This window comes from Eleutherodactylus coqui, chromosome 1, assembly GCF_035609145.1.
Source record: "Eleutherodactylus coqui strain aEleCoq1 chromosome 1, aEleCoq1.hap1, whole genome shotgun sequence".
Lineage (NCBI taxonomy): Eukaryota > Metazoa > Chordata > Amphibia > Anura > Eleutherodactylidae > Eleutherodactylus > Eleutherodactylus coqui.
Genome location: NC_089837.1, coordinates 51401099 through 51419607, shown reverse-complemented (window position 1 = coordinate 51419607; position 18509 = coordinate 51401099). Strand labels below are relative to the sequence as shown.

At 47.9% G+C, this 18509-nt stretch overlaps 1 protein-coding gene across 1 annotated transcript in view; it reads right to left on the bottom strand.

Annotated features, from left to right (window-relative positions):
- Positions 1–918: 918 nt before the first annotated feature.
- LOC136620816 (cytochrome P450 2C23-like) overlaps positions 919–18509 on the bottom strand; it is a 63081-nt gene continuing 45490 nt past the window's right edge. Inside the window, exons 11-13 of the mRNA XM_066595817.1 lie at positions 11383–11567; positions 9708–9849; positions 919–1249 (exon numbers count right to left, since the gene is read on the bottom strand). Coding sequence (XP_066451914.1) covers positions 1071–1249; positions 9708–9849; positions 11383–11567 — 506 coding nt within the window. The 3' untranslated portion in view covers positions 919–1070. The remainder of the gene's footprint in view (positions 1250–9707; positions 9850–11382; positions 11568–18509) is intronic.

Genomic DNA, 18509 nt, shown 5'->3' with positions numbered 1-18509 from the left:
ATCACACTGACTAAGTATACGGTCCACTTGTTTAACAGCCGACTTACTGACAAAATCTGTGCACTTTATTGTTCTGCTCTGACTGAAATTTTACTGACTGATCATCTTCTCACTTTTACTATGACACGACTCCTCTCTTACCTCTCTCTCTTCAGTTCCCAGATCTGCATGATCAACTGCCTCACAACTGTCACACCACTGGCTTGGGCTTGCAGCCAATCAGAGTTCAATCTGCCGGCAATCATTCAAAATTAATTGTCCAACTGGCAGATTATTAATAGCTCTCTTGTAGGGTAAATTAAGTGGTGGTTAACCTCTGCTGGTTATACATGAACTGAGTGCCGTCATTTAAAGGCAAGGCCCTCTTGTAAGATCCATTTGGGCCATTACAAAAGTAACCTAAAATCACATCTGGCATCCAAAAAATACAGTGTATTCGTTCGTTAGTTCTGATTCTTGCTTATATAACCAGATGTCCTGGATTCAATTCATGGATGAGCCTTTGCTGTGAAAACATTTTTTCTCATTATGTGAGCCTATGACCTCAGTGGCGGCCCTCTGTTTTACACAATCTTGTAAAAATATGTGGTGTTGGAAGATTGCCTTGGCTCATCAGTCTTGGCCCACGAGTCTTGCATTGGGTGTGAAATACATTTTTAGGGTATCTTGGAACATTTTTGAAGTTTAACTCCAAGAGAACCTGTCATTTTTCACTCTGTTACACTGGCTTACTCTGAACAAGAAAAAGTTAGCACTTCCTGTTGGCACCTGCAGCTCCAGTGCTCTCCCTTTAAAGTGCCCAATAACCAGAATAACAACATACCCCGAATAGCAGAAGATCCAGGTGGTGAATAGGAAAGGGGATGCCTAAAATCTTCTTACACAGCTAACTAAAATACACTTTGTCCTCAATTTTTCAATTTAAGTTATTTTAATACCACAAGTCATAAATTAATATTACACACATTATACACTATAATGCAATAATTAAAACTCTGTACAAAACAATAAAACTCTGCAAACTAATAGAAAAACAAGACGTTGACTCTGTTATAGCATTAGGTATGCTCTCATCTACGAGGGATTGCACAGATTTCATGAGGTAGTGGTGCATTGGTAAACCCCACAGCAGGGTTGAGGTCCAGCTCTGCACCAGGTGGGGCCTGGAATGTAAAGTTCTGTAGTAGGGTTGTGAAGAACAGGAAGAGCTCCATTTTGGCCAAGTTCTCTCCGGCACAACTTCTTTTACCTGGATAAAATAGAAATAAACATTATTAAGATAACCGTTGAAGAATGACGTATCATTAAGATATGTTATTACTTGATGATTATTGAGCATTGGAACCTCACAGTTGCTAGAATTAAAGGGGTTTTCTAGCTAAATACTATTGATGACCTATTAACAGGATAGGTCATCATCATCAATAGTTGAACGGCCGTGGTCCACCACTCAGGACCTCGACCGATCAGCTGTGCGAGTGCATGAGAGCCATGCCTGCAGTTACAAGCGCTGGCCACAACATGAGAGGCCGGCACGCAGGTTTCCACTCTGACCTCTGTGTATTTGGAGTGGAAATCTCCATGCCAACATCCAATGTAGTGTCCGGTGCTTGTAACTGCAGGCACGGCTTCCATTGATTTCAATGAGAACCGTGTCTGCAGTTACAAGCACCTGCCACTACGAGAAAATCGGCACAGAGGCTTTTGCTCCGACCTCTGTTATTGCGGTCCTGACAGCATGCTCCCACATAGCTGACCAGTTGGGCTCCTGAGCGGCAGACCCTGGCCGATTAACTATTGATGACCTATCCTTACGACCCCTTTAAGGAACTTGTGGCTCTGTGAAAGTACTGAAAGTCCTCCCGATTCACATTGACAATGGCTAAGTTGCAGTTATTTACATAGACCCTGGATGGCTGCTTTGTTCTTGTGATTAATATCGGGCAAATAGGATTAGTATTCATTCTTAAAGGGGTCGTCTAGTTGTGAACTATTGATGTCAATAGTAGATCATTGGGAGTCCACCACCGGGGACCTCCACCAGTCAGCTGTTTATCAGGCCAGTGTACCCATGCACTGAGCTGATGTCTGCAGAAAGAAGTCAACTTCATTCTCTCTGCAGTGGCCATGCTTGTTATTACTGATAAAGCTCCCACTGAAGTTAATAGGAACTTTGCCTGTAATACCAAGCCTGGCCACTGCAGTGAGAGCTGTCTCCTTCCTGCAAAAATCAGCATAGTGAACAGCTGACCTGCAGGGGTTCCTCTCTGATGTGCTATTGATGTCCTTGATCTTAAGAATAGGCCATCTATACTCTACAACTGGACATGCCCTTTAATACTGCTCCCTTATATTTATGACTAGCTGATATACCCGGCTTCGCCCAAGTTAATTTGGTACTGGTGTTTATCTGGTGTTCACACGGAAAATCTTATGAAGTGGTGGTTACTTTAGAGATACTGAGGAAAAACATATGTTCACCATTTTGCATAGTTCTCTGCGTTACCCAGGAAACACCTCGTGGAGGTAACCATGCGACGTTTCCTTTATATAAAATGACATCAGGAAGTGAGAGAATTAGATTACATACATAAAATTTGGACGCTAATTCTTTTGCGCATAGAATTGAATAATCAAGTTGGGACCCATTAACTTTTCATAGTTATGACACAATCAATGCTTGTGCCAAATTTCCCGTTTCTATGACACCGAAAAGTGAGAAAATTACATTCCGCACGTAAAATATGGACACTAATTCTTTTGCGCATAGAATTGAATAATCGAGTTGGGACCCATTAGCTTTCCCTATTTATGACATAATCAATGCTCGTGCCAAATTTCCCGTTTCTATGACACCGAAAAGTGAGAAAATTACATTCCGCACGTAAAATATGGACACTAATTCTTTTGCGCATAGAATTGAATAATCGAGTTGGGACCCATTAGCTTTTCCTATTTATGACATAATCAATGCTCGTGCCAAATTTCATGTTTCTATGACACCGGAATGTGAAAATATTAGATTCTGTGCGTAAAATTTTGACGCCAACTCTTTTGCGCTAGAATCGAATAATCGTGTTAGGACCCATTCGCTTTTCCTATTTATGACATAATCAATGCTCGTGCCAAATTTCCCGTTTCTATGACACCGGAAAGTGAGAAAGTTACATTTCGCACGTAAAATTTGGACGCTAATTCTTTTGCGCATAGAATTGAATAATCGAGTTGGGACCCATTAGCTTTTCCTATTTATGACATAATCAATGCTTGTGCCAATTTTCCCATTTCTATGACACCGGAAAGTGAGAAAATTACATTCCGCATGTAAAATTTGGACGCTAATTCTTTTACGCTAGAATTGAATAATCGAGTTGGGACCCAATTTCTTTTCCTATTTTGGAGATAATTAGAGATGAGCGAGCACCAAAATGCTCGGGTGCTCGTTATTCGGGACGAACTTTTCACGATGCTCGAGGGTTCGTTTCGAGTAACGAACCCCATTGAAGTCAATGGGCGACCCGAGCATTTTTGTATTTCGCCGATGCTCACTAAGGTTTCCTTGTGTGAAAATCTGGGCAATTCAAGAAAGTGATGGGAACGACACAGCAACGGATAGGGCAGGCGAGGGGCTACATGTTGGGCTGCATCTCAAGTTCACAGGTCCCACTATTAAGCCACAATATCGGCAAGAGTGGGCCCCCCCCCCTCCCAAAAACTTTTACTTCTGAAAAGCCCTCATTAGCATGGCATACCTTAGCTAAGCACCACACTACCTCCAACAAAGCACAATCACTGCCTGCATGACACTCCACTGCCACTTCTCCTGGGTTACATGCTGCCCAACCGCCCCCCCTCCCCCCCACAGCACACACCAAAGTGTCCCTGTGCAGCCTTCAGCTGCCCTAATGCCTCACCACCCTCAAATCTATTTAGAAGTGCGTCTGCCATGAGGAGGAACCGCAGGCACACACTGCAGAGGTTGGCACGGCTAGGCAGCGACCCTCTTTAAAAGGGGCGGGGCGATAGCCCACAATGCTGTACAGAAGCAATGAGAAATAGAATCCTGTGCCACCGCCATCAGGAGCTGCACACGTGGGCATAGCAATGGGGAACCTATGTGTCACACACTATTCATTCTGTCAAGGTGTCTCTGCATGCCCCAGTCAGACCGGGCTTTTTAATTCATAGACACAGGCAGGTACAACTCCCTATTGTGAAGTCCCTGTCGACCGACAGCATGGGTGGCTTCCTGGAACCCACCGGCGGTACATAAAAATATCCCATTGCATTGCCCAACACAGCTGAGGTAGTAATGTCGTGCTTAATGCAGGTGGGCTTCGGCCCACACTGCATGCCCCAGTCTGACTGGGGTTCTTTACAAGTGGAAACAGATGCATTTATAATTCCCTGTGGACCCACAGCAGGGGTGGGTGCCAGGAAGCCACCGGCGGTACATAGAAATATCCCATTGCATTGCCCAACACAGCTGAGGTAGTAATGTCGTGCTTAATGCAGGTGGGCTTCGGCCCACACTGCATGCCCCAGTCAGACTGGGGTTCTTTACAAGTGGACACATGTAGGTTAAACTTCGTGTGCACCTACAGCATGGGTGGCTCCCTGGAACCCACCGGCGATACACAAAAATATCCCATTGCATTGCCCAACACAGCGGATGTAACGTCAGCTGTAATGCAGGTGGGCTAAAAATTCATTTGATTACACTGTAGGCGAGGGCCCACAAAAATTGCTGTATCAACAGTACTAATGTACATCCAAAAAATTGGCCATGGCCAACCAAGATGGCAGGTGAAACCCATTAATCGCTTTGGTTAATGTGGCTTAAGTGGTAACTAGGCCTGGAGGCAGCCCAGTTTAACAAAAAATTGGTTCAAGTTAAAGTTTCAACGCTTTTAAGAGCATTGAAACATATAAAAATTGTTTAGAAAAATTAGATGAGTGAGCCTTGTGGCCCTAAGAAAAATTGCCCGTTCAGCGTGATTACGTGAGGTTTCAGGAGGAGGAGCAGGAGGAGGAGGAGGAATATTAGACACAGATTGATGAAGCAGAAATGTCCCCGTTTTGGATGGTGAGAGAGAACGTAGCTTCCATCCGCGGGTGCAGCCTACGTATTGCTTACGTATCGCTGCTGTCCGCTGGTGGAGAAGAGAAGTCTGGGGAAATCCAGGCTTTGTTCATCTTGATGAGTGTAAGCCTGTCGGCTGACAGGTGGGTACTCTTATCCGTGATGATTCCCCCAGCCACACTAAACACACTCTCTGACAAGACGCTAGCCGCAGGACAAGCAAGCACCTCCAGGGCATACAGCGCGAGTTCAGGCCACGTATCCAGCTTCGACACCCAGTAGTTGTAGGGGGCAGAGGCGTCACGGAGGACGGTCGTGCGATCGGCTACGTACTCCCTCACCATCCTTTTACAGTGCTCCCGCCGACTCAGCCTTGACTGGGGAGTGGTGACACAGTCTTGCTGGGGAGCCATAAAGCTGGCAAAGGCCTTGGAGAATGTTCCCCTGCCTGCGCTGTACATGCTGCCTGATCTCTGCGCCTCCCCTGCTACCTGGCCCTCGGAACTGCGCCTTCTGCCACCAGCGCTGTCGGATGGGAAGTTTACCATCAGTTTGTCCACCAGCGCCCTGTGGTATAGCATCATTCTCGAACCCCTTTCCTCTTCGGGAATGAGAGTGCAAAGGCTCTCCTTATACCGTGGATTGAGCAGTGTGTACACCCAGTAATCCGTAGTGGCCAGAATGCGTGTAACGCGAGGGTCACGAGAAAGGCATCCTAACATGAAGTCAGCCATGTGTGCCAGGGTACCTGTACGCAACACATGGCTGTCCTCACTAGGAAGATCACTTTCAGGATCCTCCTCCTCCTCCTCTTCCTCCTCCTCAGGCCATACACGCTGAAAGGATGACAGCCCAGCAGCATGTGTACCCTCACCAGTGGGCCAAGCTGTCTCTTCCCCCTCCTCCTCATCCTCCTCATGCTCCTCCTCCTCCTCCTCAACGCGCTGAGATATAGACAGGCGGGTGCTCTGACTATCCAGCGACATACTGTCTTCCCCCGGCTCTGTTTCCGAGCGCAAAGCGTCTGCCTTTATGCTTTGCAGGGAACTTCTCAAGATGCATAGCAGAGGAATGGTGACGCTAATGATTGCAGCATCGCCGCTCACCACCTGGGTAGACTCCTCAAAGTTTCCAAGGACCTGGCAGATGGCTGCCAACCAGGGCCACTCTTCTGTAAATAATTGAGGAGGCTGACTCCCACTGCGCCGCGCAAGTTGGAGTTGGTATTCCACTATAGCTCTACGCTGCTCATAGAGTCTGGCCAACATGTGGAGCGTAGAGTTCCACTGTGTGGGCACGTCGCACAGCAGTCGGTGCACTGGCAGATTAAACCTATGTTGCAGTGTCCGCAGGGTGGCAGCGTGCGTGTGGGATTTGCGGAAATGTGCGCAGAGCTGGCGCACCTTTCCGAGCAGGTATGACAAGTGGGGGTAGCTTTTCAGAAAGCGCTGAACCACCAAATTAAACACATGGGCCAGGCATGGCACGTGCGTGAGGCTGCCGAGCTGCAGAGCCGCCACCAGCTTACGGCCGTTGTCACACACGACCATGCCCGGTTGGAGGCTCAGCGGCGCAAGCCAGTAGTCGGTCTGCTCTGTCAGACCCTGCAGCAGTTCGTGGGCCGTGTGCCTCTTCTCTCCTAAGCTGAGTAGTTTCAGCACGGCCTGCTGACGCTTGCCCACCGCTGTGCTGCCACGCCGCGTGACACCGACTGCTGGCGACGTGCTGCTGACACATCTTGATTGCGAGACAGAGGTTGCGTTGGAGGAGGAGGAAGAGGAAGGTGCTTTAGTAGAGGAAGCATACACCACCGCAGATACCACCACCGAGCTGGGGCACGCAATTCTGGGGGTGGGTAGGACATGAGCGGTCCCAGGCTCTGACTCTGTCCCAGCCTCCACTAAATTCACCCAATGTGCCGTCAGGGAGATATAGTGGCCCTGCCCGCCTGTGCTTGTCCACGTGTCCGTTGTTAAGTGGACCTTGGGAGTAACCGCGTTGGTGAGGGCGCGTACAATGTTGCGGGAGACGTGGTCGTGCAGGCCTGGGACGGCACATCAGGAAAAGTAGTGGCGACTGGGAACCGAGTAGCGCGGGGCAGCCGCCGCCATCATGCTTTTGAAAGCCTCCGTTTCCACAAGCCTATACGGCAGCATCTCTAGGCTGATCAATTTTGCAATGTGCACGTTTAACGCTTGAGCGTGCGGGTGCGTGGCGTCGTACTTGCGCTTGCGCTCAAACTGTGGCACTAGCAACGTCTGGACGCTGCGCTGAGAGACATTGCTGGATGGGGCCGAGGACAGCGGAGGTGAGGGTGTGGGTGCAGGCCAGGAGACGGTAGTGCCTGTGTCCTCAGAGGGGGGTTGGATCTCAGTGGCAGGTTGGGGCACAGGGGGAGAGGCAGTGGTGCAAACCGGAGGCGGTGAACGGGCATCGTCCCACCTTGTGGGGTGCTTGGCCATCATATGCCTGCGCATGCTGTTGGTGGTGCCTCCCCAGCTGATCTTGGCGCGACAAAGGTTGCACACCACTGTTCGTCGGTCGTCAGGCGTCTCTGTGAAAAACTGCCACACCGTAGAGCACCTTGACCTGTGCAGGGTGGCATGGCGCGAGGGGGCGCTTTGGGAAACAGTTGGTGGATTATTCGGTCTGGCCCTGCCTCTACCCCTGGCCACCGCACTGGCTCGGCCTGTGCCCACACCCTCACTTGGCCCTCCGCGTCCTCGGCCGCGTCCACATCCTCTAGGCCTACCCCTACCCCTCAGCATGCTGTATTACCAGTGATTTGATTTCCCAGGCAGGAAATAAATTGGCGCAAGCCTGCAGGCCAAATATAATTTTTTCGCTTTTTTGCAAAGGGAAGGCCCCACTGCGTATATTCAATGAACAATACGTTTAATAACTGTGGTGTGGCCCTGAAAAAGTGTCACACAACTATAGTGTAGCAGAGTTATTAACTCTAGCAGAGCAGGTATTTGCCAGTCAGGAAAGACAATGGCGCAAGCCTGCAGTAAACCGTAGCTGGTTGCGTCTGATTTTTGTACGTTGTCCACGCAGCACACACGTACACGGAGACCTTAGGACTGACACAGGCAGGCCAAATATAATTTTTTGTCCTTTTTAGCAAAGGGAAGCACCCACTGCGTATATTCAATGAACAATAACTGTGTTGTGGCCCTGCCTACACAATTCTGTCCCTGTAGTATCAATGGAGGGTGCAATGCTCTGCACAGACGATTTTTAGAAAAAAAAAATGCAGCACAGCTAACAGCAGCCTGGACAGTACTGCACACGCTTAAATTTGGCCCTAGAAAGGACCGTTGAGGTTCTTGAAGGCTACACTCACTCCTAACACTCTCCCTGCCTATGCACCACTTCTGTCCCTAATGCCGGGTGCAATGCTCTGCACTGCCGATTTTGAGAAAAAAAAAAAAAAACCACTGCTAGCAGCAGCCTGCACACAGGTAGATGTGGCCCTGAGAAGGACCGTTGGGGTTCTTGAAGCCTACACTGACTCCTAACGCTCTCCCTACAGCAGCACCAGCACGATAGTACTTTCCCTCAGCTAACTCACAAGGCATGTGTGGCGAGCCGCGGGAGGGGCCGACTTTTATACTCGGGTGACATCTGATCTTCCCAGCCACTCACTGCAGGGGGGTGGTATAGGGCTTGAACGTCACAGGGGGAAGTTGTAATGCTTTCCCTGTCTTTCAATTGGCCAGAAAAGCGCGCTAACGTCTCAGAGAGGAAACTGAAAGTAACCAGAACACCGCGTGGTATTCGTTTCGAGTAACGAGCATCCCGAACACCCTAATATTCGCACGAATATCAAGCTCGGACGAGTACGTTCGCTCATCTCTAGACATAATCTATGCTTCTGCCAAATTTCATGTTTCTACGACATTGGGAAGTTGGAGAACTTTTGGCGAGTCAGTCAGTCAGTGAGTCAGTGAGGGCTTTCAGCTTTATATATATAGATACTTGGAATATGAAACTTTTGGACAGTGATGCAGCTTCCTCCAGAACTTACCCCTGTGATGTCCCAGAAAGTGTGATTACTAGAGATCTCCTGCCCCACAGGCTTCTTGTCTCCTCCAGTTGCCTACAAGAGCCGCTAGTAAGCAGCACAACAGTGTAACATGAAGTCTGTGGCTGCACAGCCTCAAACACAGTAAGCTGTAATGCCTCCTTTCTATCACCACTAGCAATGTTTTCACAACTTATACTGCAGTAGCTCTTCTGTGGGATCGGACCAGACAAACTAGCCTTCACTCTTCACATGCATCAGTGAACTTTGGCACCAACATCCCTGTCATTGGTTACCAATTGTCCTACTTTGGACTACGTTTGGTAAGATCCAACCACTACATACTGGGAACACTTCATTGACCCAATCATCTAGACATCACAATTTGGCCCTTGTCAAAGTTTCTCTGATTCTTGCACTTGCCCATTTTTTTGCTTCTAACTTATCAACTTCAAAAACTGACTGTTCACTTGATACATAATACATACCACCCCTGACTGTTGCCATTGTCACCAGTTAATCAATGATATTCTGTGGTTTCAGTGTTATAGCTATACATTAGCATAGTATGATCATAAAGCGGACACTTTGTCTTACCTAGTGAGAATGGGATGAAGGCTTCATTCTTCTTGAAATTGCCCTTTGAATCAAGAAAGTGTTCTGGATAAAACTTGTCTGGCTTCTCAAAGCACGTTCCATCTCTAAGCACAGAGTGCAGTAACGGGATAACAACTGTGCCCTATATAAAAATACAAGATTAGGCTAAGCTTACATCATATTTTATGTTTACATTGAACACATGCTCTGGAAAAGCTTACGGTATGTAGACCAGGAAAACTCCTAGTGCGTATGTCAAACATAGCCATAGGCCTCCATTAAACTGATGGAGGCCATAATAGTGTTCTGTTGGCCTCCATTGGGCCTGTATGCATACAAGGCATATTTTTTTTAAGTATACAGTATAGGAAAGTGCAGCAAAATATGATTTCCTATAGACTAGGCCACTAGAAGAAACATTTAGAGCACCATGTAGAAATTTTCTTAACACTATAACTTAGGTATAACTCCGAATAAAAATAGGTTTATAACAGAAATGAAGACTTTCTCAAGACAACAGTAAACATTTCTTTCTTACTATATTTTGACCATGTCTCAACAGCATCACATAGATATCTCATTTGGTCATGAAAGGTGTATAGACTGGGCTCAGTTTGACGGCCACTAGCAACTGTCATGATCCCAGTTAGCTCCAATCATGGTAGGTGATTATTTAGATGCTTCGGTAAAAACCACAAATCTAAACAGCTAGGCGTAGATGAAGAACCCCCTCTAGCACCCTATCTGCACTCTATTTGGAATGTAATTGTGCAGATGGGTAAGCATGAATAGATTCCTATTAAGCCCTGCCTGTGGCAAAGCCTAATAGACAACATTAAAAACTACTATATAGTACAATAGTGAAGTATTGCAGTATATAGTAGAAGTGATCCTAAGACTCAAAAAATGTAGATAAAAGTAAAATAGAATTTAATTAATTTAAAAAATTAAATAAAATAAATATTGATAGTTCAAAAAATATCTTTTTCCCAAAAACAAAATCTAAAGAATAAAAAGCACACATATTTGGTATCCCTGTGTCCATAAATCTGAACAGTTATTATTACACTGTTTATTCTGTAAAAAAAAATATACAGAATACCAGAATTGTTATCCCAGCTTCCCAAAAAATTGATCAAAAACTCATCAAAAAGATGTATGGAGTCCAAAATGGTACTATTGAAATCAACAGCTCACCCTGCGATCGCGCAAAATCGCAATTTACCGCGAAATCGCGATTTTAACATTACAAGTCCCATAGACCCCTGCAGAAAAAAAAACGCTACGAATTTCGCAGTGAAAAATAAACTGAAGTGGGTAGTCACCCTTATAGTTTTGTTGACAGAAAAGTATAAATGCTATGGCTCTTGGAAGCCAGGAAGAAAAAATATATATATTTGTCTCGAAGAGGTTGAGTGAGGGGGTTATTCTTCAAATAACCTTTTTAAGACATTTTAAGTCACTAGAGGGAGTCCTAGTTCCAAATATTTATCAAACAGCCGATACAAAGAGTAAGTACCAAGTGTGTCCCTCATATCCAATAGTTGGATCAGAGAGTCAAAAGGTCCATCACAGGGATCCTTTCCTTGTGGATCACAATTTAAATAATTTATTCAACCAGCAAATAACTAAGCTATGAGGCTGTGATATGATAAATTACTGAATCTTTTATCACCTTTGGAATAACATAGCCCCTGAAGGTCATGTCTCTGATTGCTGCATGTGGAAGGTTCGCAGGTACGATATCACCGAACCTCTGAATTTCATGAATGACAGCGTCAGTATACGGCATTTGTTTCCTATGTTCTGCTTGTGGTTGAGACGATCCAATAACACTTTCAATCTCATTTTGAACTTTTTCTGTTTAGTGGAAAAAGACATTTTAATTACAATGCAGGAGTGTAAAGTCACAAATACAGTAGATGTACAATTATGCTCCCCAGCACTGGCGTAACTATAGGGGATGCAGGGAATGTGGTTTCACCCAGGTCCAAGAGCCTTAGGGGCCCATAAGGCCTCTCTTCTCCATATAGGAAGCCCAGTACTATGAATAAACTATTATAGTTGGGGGCCCTGTTATAGATTTTGCAATGGGGGCCCAGGAGCTTCAAGTTACGCCTCTGCTCCACAGTATAACCTTCATAAATAAATAAAAATGTAATATCTTTATAAATTTAAAATATGGCTTCCTGATTAATCTGCAGATATAATTTTTCATTATTCTGGGGTAATTGTAATGCCCATCGCAATACCACAAAATACTGATTTATAATTGTAAACATTTGATCACATATATTACTAAAAGTGATATTCATATTGATGAATGTGCCAACATCACAAAAATGCCATAATATGGTATATATAAATGCCTTACTAGGTAAAATAATTACATTGTCTATGATATGATGCACCATAAAGCATTATAGAAATGGGCAAAATAAAACTATTGCCTTGTTAAAAGGGTTTTTTAATCTCAAATTTTCACAGCATAAGCACAGGATATGCCATGATAGACTGGTAGGTGTGTGCCCCACGTCTGTGATGCACACGTATATGTACATATTATGTAGTTATTGCCTGTACAGCCCCTGGTCCTGCTGAATTTAGTGTCTGAGGGTGATGTTCACTATGCTGTCCTCATATCTTATACGAGTTACAGAAACAGCCTAGCAAAGCTTGTTCTATTGTTTCCGTAAGTCCCAATCACCCTTGGCCTCTAGCCAGTCCAGGGGGCATAACTAGAGATAGGTGCAAGTCTTAGAGGTGGCCTATAAGGCCAGTTGAAGCTTACTTGGAATCACCATGAAAATATAACTTTTATTAATAATAGTGTTACTCATCTTGATCGTCAGGGCGATAAGATCATTCCAATTTTTACAAAATCGAATTGAGTTAGTTAAAACTGACTTTCCCATTAATGCCATGACATGTTGATAAGCCCTACCCTCTGATGGCACCGGTCAAACGGCAAAACATGCCAGAGGGGCTTATTTAGTATTTTCAATCACAAACTTAGCTCTGACTAATCTTACCAATATATAAGAACCTAAATAATGCAGCGTTACGCTTATTAGTAGACAGCGCTCATTTTTTGTCCAGGTAATAGTGTAGTGCTGCGGGAGGTACCCTATCCATTAGACTCCGAACGTATGGAATTTAGGCATTAGGTGGCGTATATATATACACCTTGCCTATAAGGGGCTAGTTGAGACCTCTAGATTCTCAACAATAGGTCATCTCCATTACCTTAGGGTGTTGTGATCATCATTTTAAATATTTTGTGTATGTGTTCGTCCACATTTTTTAGGTAATTATTAGAGATGAGCGAACGTGTTCTTCCGAGCTTGATATTCGTGCGAATATTAGGGTCTTCGTGATGTTCGTTATTCGTAACGAACACCATGCGGTGTTCTGGTTATTTTCACTTCCTTCCCTGAGACGTTAGCGCGCTTTTCTGGCCAATTGAAAGACAGGGAAGGCATTACAACTTCCCCCTGTGACGTTCAAGCCCTATAACACCCCCCTGCAGTGAGTGGCTGGGGAGATCAGGTGTCACCCGAACATAAAAGTCGGCCCCTCCCGCGGCTCGCCTCAGACGCCGTGTGATTTAGATGAGGGACAGTGCTGTTTGTACCGGAGCTGCTGTAGGGAAAGAATTGGTAGTTAGTGTAGGCTTCAAGACCCCCCAAAGGTCCTTATTAGGGCCACTGATAGCTGTGTGTTGGCTGCTGTTAGCAGTGGCAATTTTTTATTTCTCAAAATCGCCTCTGCAGAGCGTTGCACCCGGCATTAGGGACAGAAGTGCTGCATAGGCAGGGAGAGTGTTACGAGTGAGTGTAGCCTTCAAGAACCTCAACGGTCCTTTCTAGGGCCATATTTATCCGTGTGCAGTACTGCCCAGGCTGCTGTTAGCTGTGCTGCATTTTTTTTTACTTCTCAAAATCGCCTCTGCAGAGCATTGCACCCTCCATTGATACTGCAGGGAAAGAATTGTATAGGCAGGGCCACAACACAGTTATTATTCATTGAATATACGCAGTGCTGCCTTTTGCTTGTAAAACAAGTGAAAATAATTCTATTTGTCCTGCCTCTGTCCGTCCTAAGGGCGGTGGACACGTGTCGGCTGCGTGTGCAACCTTTAAAAATCAGACGCACCCAGCTACGGTTTACTGCTGGCTTCGCCATTTGCTTTCCTTAATTGGGAAAAAAAATACCTGCTCTGCCACAGTTAATAACTCTGCTACCCTCACGTTCTGTGACACATTAGCAGGGACACAGCACAGTTATTAAACTTCTCATGTTCATTGAATATACGCAGTGCTGCCTTTTGGTGCAAAAAAACGGAAAATATTTCTATTTGTCCTGCCTCTGTCCGTCCTAAGGGCGGTGGACACGTGTCGGCTGCGTGTGCAACCTTTAAAAATCAGACGCACCCAGCTACGGTTTACTGCTGGCTTCGCCATTTGCTTTCCTTAATTGGGAAAAAAAATACCTGCTCTGCCACAGTTAATAACTCTGCTACCCTCACGTTCTGTGACACATTAGCAGGGACACAGCACAGTTATTAAACTTCTCATGTTCATTGAATATACGCAGTGCTGCCTTTTGGTGCAAAAAAACGGAAAATATTTCTATTTGTCCTGCCTCTGTCCGTCCTAAGGGCGGTGGACACGTGTCGGCTGCGTGTGCAACCTTTAAAAATCAGATGCACCCAGCTACGTTTTACTCCTGGCTTCGCCATTTGCTTTCCTTAATTGGGAAAAAAAATACCTGCTCTGCCACAGTTAATAACTCTGCTACCCTCATGTTCTGTGACACATTAGCAGGGACACAGCACAGTTATTAAACTTCTCATGTTCATTGAATATACGCAGTGCTGCCTTTTGGTGCAAAAAACCGGAAAATATTTCTATTTGTCCTGCCTCTGTCCGTCCTAAGGGCGGTGGACACGTGTCGGCTGCGTGTGCAACCTTTAAAAATCAGACGCACCCAGCTACGGTTTACTGCTGGCTTCGCCATTTGCTTTCCTTAATTGGGAAAAAAAATACCTGCTCTGCCAGAGTTAATAACTCTGCTACCCTCACGTTCTGTGCCACATTAGCAGGGACACAGCACAGTTATTAAACTTCTCATGTTCATTGAATATACGCAGTGCTGCCTTTTGGTGCAAAAAAACGGAAAATATTTCTATTTGTCCTGCCTCTGTCCGTCCTAAGGGCGGTGGACACGTGTCGGCTGCGTGTGCAACCTTTAAAAATCAGACGCACCCAGCTACGGTTTACTGCTGGCTTCGCCATTTGCTTTCCTTAATTGGGAAAAAAAATACCTGCTCTGCCACAGTTAATAACTCTGCTACCCTCACGTTCTGTGACACATTAGCAGGAAAACAGCACAGTTATTAAACTTAGATTATACATTCACTAGAGGCAGTGGGGCCTTTCGTTTTCAAAAAAAGGGAAAAAATTATATTTGGCCTGCAGTCTTGCGCCAATTTATTAGCTGCCTGTGAAATCAAATCACTGGTAATACAGCATGCTGAGGGGTAGGGGTAGGCCTAGAGGACGTGGACGCGGCCGAGGACGCGGAGGGCCAAGTCAGGGTGTGGGCACAGGCCGAGCTCCTGGTCCAGGTGTGTCGCAGCCGACTGCTGCGCGATTAGGAGAGAGGCACGTTTCTGGCGTCCCCACATTCATCGCCCAATTAATGGGTCCACGCGGGAGACGGTTATTAGAAAATGAGCAGTGTGAGCAGGTCCCGTCCTGGATGGCAGAAAGTGCTTCGAGCAACCTATCGTCAACACGCAGTTCTGCGCCGTCCACTGCTGCAAATCCGAATCCTCTGTCTGCTGCTCCTCCTTCCTCCCAGCCTCCTCACTCCACTACAATGACACCTGCTCAGGAGCGGGAACACTCCCAGGAACTGTTCTCGGGCCCCTGCTTAGATTGGGCAGCAGCGGTTCCTCTCCCACCAGAGGAGTTTATCATCACTGATGCCCAACCATTCGAAAGTTCCCGGGGTCCGGGGGAAGAGGCTGGGGACTTACGCCAACTGTCTCAACAACTTTCTGTGGGTGAGGAGGACGATGACGATCAGACACAGTTGTCTTGCAGTGAGGTAGTAGTAAGGGCAGTAAGTCCGAGGGAGCAGCGCACAGAGGATTCGGAGGAAGAGCAGCAGGACGATGAGGTGACTGACCCCACCTGGTGTGCAACGCTTACTCAGGAGGACAGGTCTTCAGAGGGGGAGTCAAGGGCATCAGCAGGGCAGGTTGCAAGAGGCAGTGCGGTGGCCAGGGGTAGAGGCAGGGCCAGACCGAATAATCCACCAACTGTTTCCCAAAGCGCCCCCTCGCGCCATGCCACCCTGCAGAGGCCGAGGTGCTCTAAGGTCTGGCAGTTTTTCACAGAGACGCCTGACGACCGACAAACAGTGGTGTGCAACCTTTGTCGCGCAATGCTCAGCCGGGGAGCCAACACCAACAGCCTCACCACCACCACCATGCGCAGACATATGATGGCCAAGCACCCCACAAGGTGGAACGAAGGCTGTTCAGCGCCTCCGGTTTGCACCCCTGCCTCTCCCCCTGTTCCCCAACCTGCCACTGAGATGCAACCCCCCGCTCAGGACACAGGCACTACCGTCTCCTGGCCTGCACCCACACCCTCACCTCCTCTGTCCTCGGCCCCATCCAGCAGTGTAGTTCAGCGCACCGTCCAGCCGTCGCTTGCGCAACTGTTGAAGCGCAAGCGCAAGAACGCCGCCACGCACCCGCACGCTCAAACGTTAACCGTCCACATAGCAAAATTCATCAGCCTTGAGATGCTGCCGTATAGGGTTGTGGAAACGGAGTCCTTCAAAAGTATCATGGAGGCGGCGGCCCCGCGCTACTCAGTTCCCAGTCGCCACTACTTTTCCCGATGTGCCGTCGCAGCCCTGCACGACCACGTCTCCCGCAACATTGTACGCGCCCTCACCAACGCGGTTACTGCCACGGTCCACTTAACTACGGACACGTGGACAAGCACAGGCGGGCAGGGCCACTACATCTCCCTGACGGCACATTGGGTGAATTTAGTGGAGGCTGGGACAGAGTCAGAGCCCGGGACCGCTCACGTCCTACCCACCCCCAGAATTGCGGGCCCCAGCTCGGTGGTGGTATCTGCGGAGGTGTATGCTTCCTCCACTAAAGCACCCTCCTCCTCCTCCTCTGTCTCGCAATCAAGATGTGTTAGCAGCAGCATGTCGCCAGCAGTCGGTGTCGCGCGGTGTGGCAGCACAGCGGTGGGCAAGCGTCAGCAGGCCGTGCTGAAACTACTCAGCTTAGGCGATAAGAGGCACACGGCCCACGAACTGCTGCAGGGTCTGACACAGCAGACCGACCGCTGGCTTGCGCCGCTGAGCCTCCAACCGGGCATGGTCGTGTGTGACAACGGCCGTAACCTGGTGGCGGCTCTGCAGCTCGGCAGCCTCACGCACGTGCCATGCCTGGCCCACGTCTTTAATTTGGTGGTTCAGCGCTTTCTGAAAAGCTACCCACGCTTGTCAGACCTGCTCGGAAAGGCGCTCCGGCTCTGCGCACATTTCCGCAAGTCCCACACGGACGCTGCCACCCTGCGCACCCTGCAACATCACTTTAAGCTGCCAGTGCACCGACTGCTGTGCGACGTGCCCACACGGTGGAACTCTACGCTCCACATGTTGGCCAGGCTCTATGAACAACGTAGAGCTATAGTCGAATACCAACTCCAACATGGGCGGCGCAGTGGGAGTCAGACTCCTCAATTCCTTTCAGAAGAGTGGGCCTGGTTGGCAGACATCTGCCATGTCCTTGGTAATTTTGAGGAGTCTACCCAGGTGGTGAGCGGCGATGCTGCAATCATTAGCGTCACCATTCCTCTGCTATGCATCTTGAGAAATTCCCTGCAAACCATAAAGGCAGCTGCTTTGCGCTCGGAAATGGGGGCGGGGGAAGACAGTATGCCGCTGGATAGTCAGGGCACCCTCATGTCTATTTCTCAGCGCGTACAGGAGGAGGAGGAGCATGAGGAGGATGAGGAGGAGGGGGAAGAGACAGCTTGGCCCGCTGCTGACGGTACACCGGCTGATTGCCTGTCATCCTTTCAGCGTGTATGGCCTGAGGAGGAGGAGGAGGAGGAGGAGGATCCTGAAAGTGATCTTCCTAGTGAAGACAGCCATGTGTTGCGTACAGGTACCCTGGCACACATGGCTGACTTCATGTTAGGATGCCTTTCTCGTGACCCTCGCGTTGCACGCATTCTGGCCACGACGGATTACTGGGTGTACACACTGCTCGATCCACGGTATAAGGAGAACCTGCCCACTCTGATTCCCGAAGAGGAAAGGGGTTCGAGAGTGTTGCTATACCACAGGACCCTTGCGGACAAGCTGATGGTAAAATTCCCAGCCGACAGCGCTAGTGGCAGAAGGCGCAGTACCGAGGGCAAGGTAGCAGGGGATGTGCGTAGATCAAGCAGCATGTGCATCCCAGGCAGTGCAACAGTCTTTAAGGGCCTGGCCAGCTTTATGGCTCCCCACCAAGACTGTGTCACCGCTCCCCAGTCAAGGCTGAGTCGGCGGGAGCACTGTAAAAGGATGGTGAGGGAGTACGTAGCGGATCGCACGACCATCCTCGGTGACGCCTCTGCCCCCTACAACTACTGGGTGTCGAAGCTGGACACGTGGCCTGAACTAGCGCTGTATGCCCTGGAGGTGCTTGCTTGTCCTGCGGCTAGCGTCTTGTCGGAGAGGGTGTTTAGTGCGGCTGGGGGAATCATCACAGAT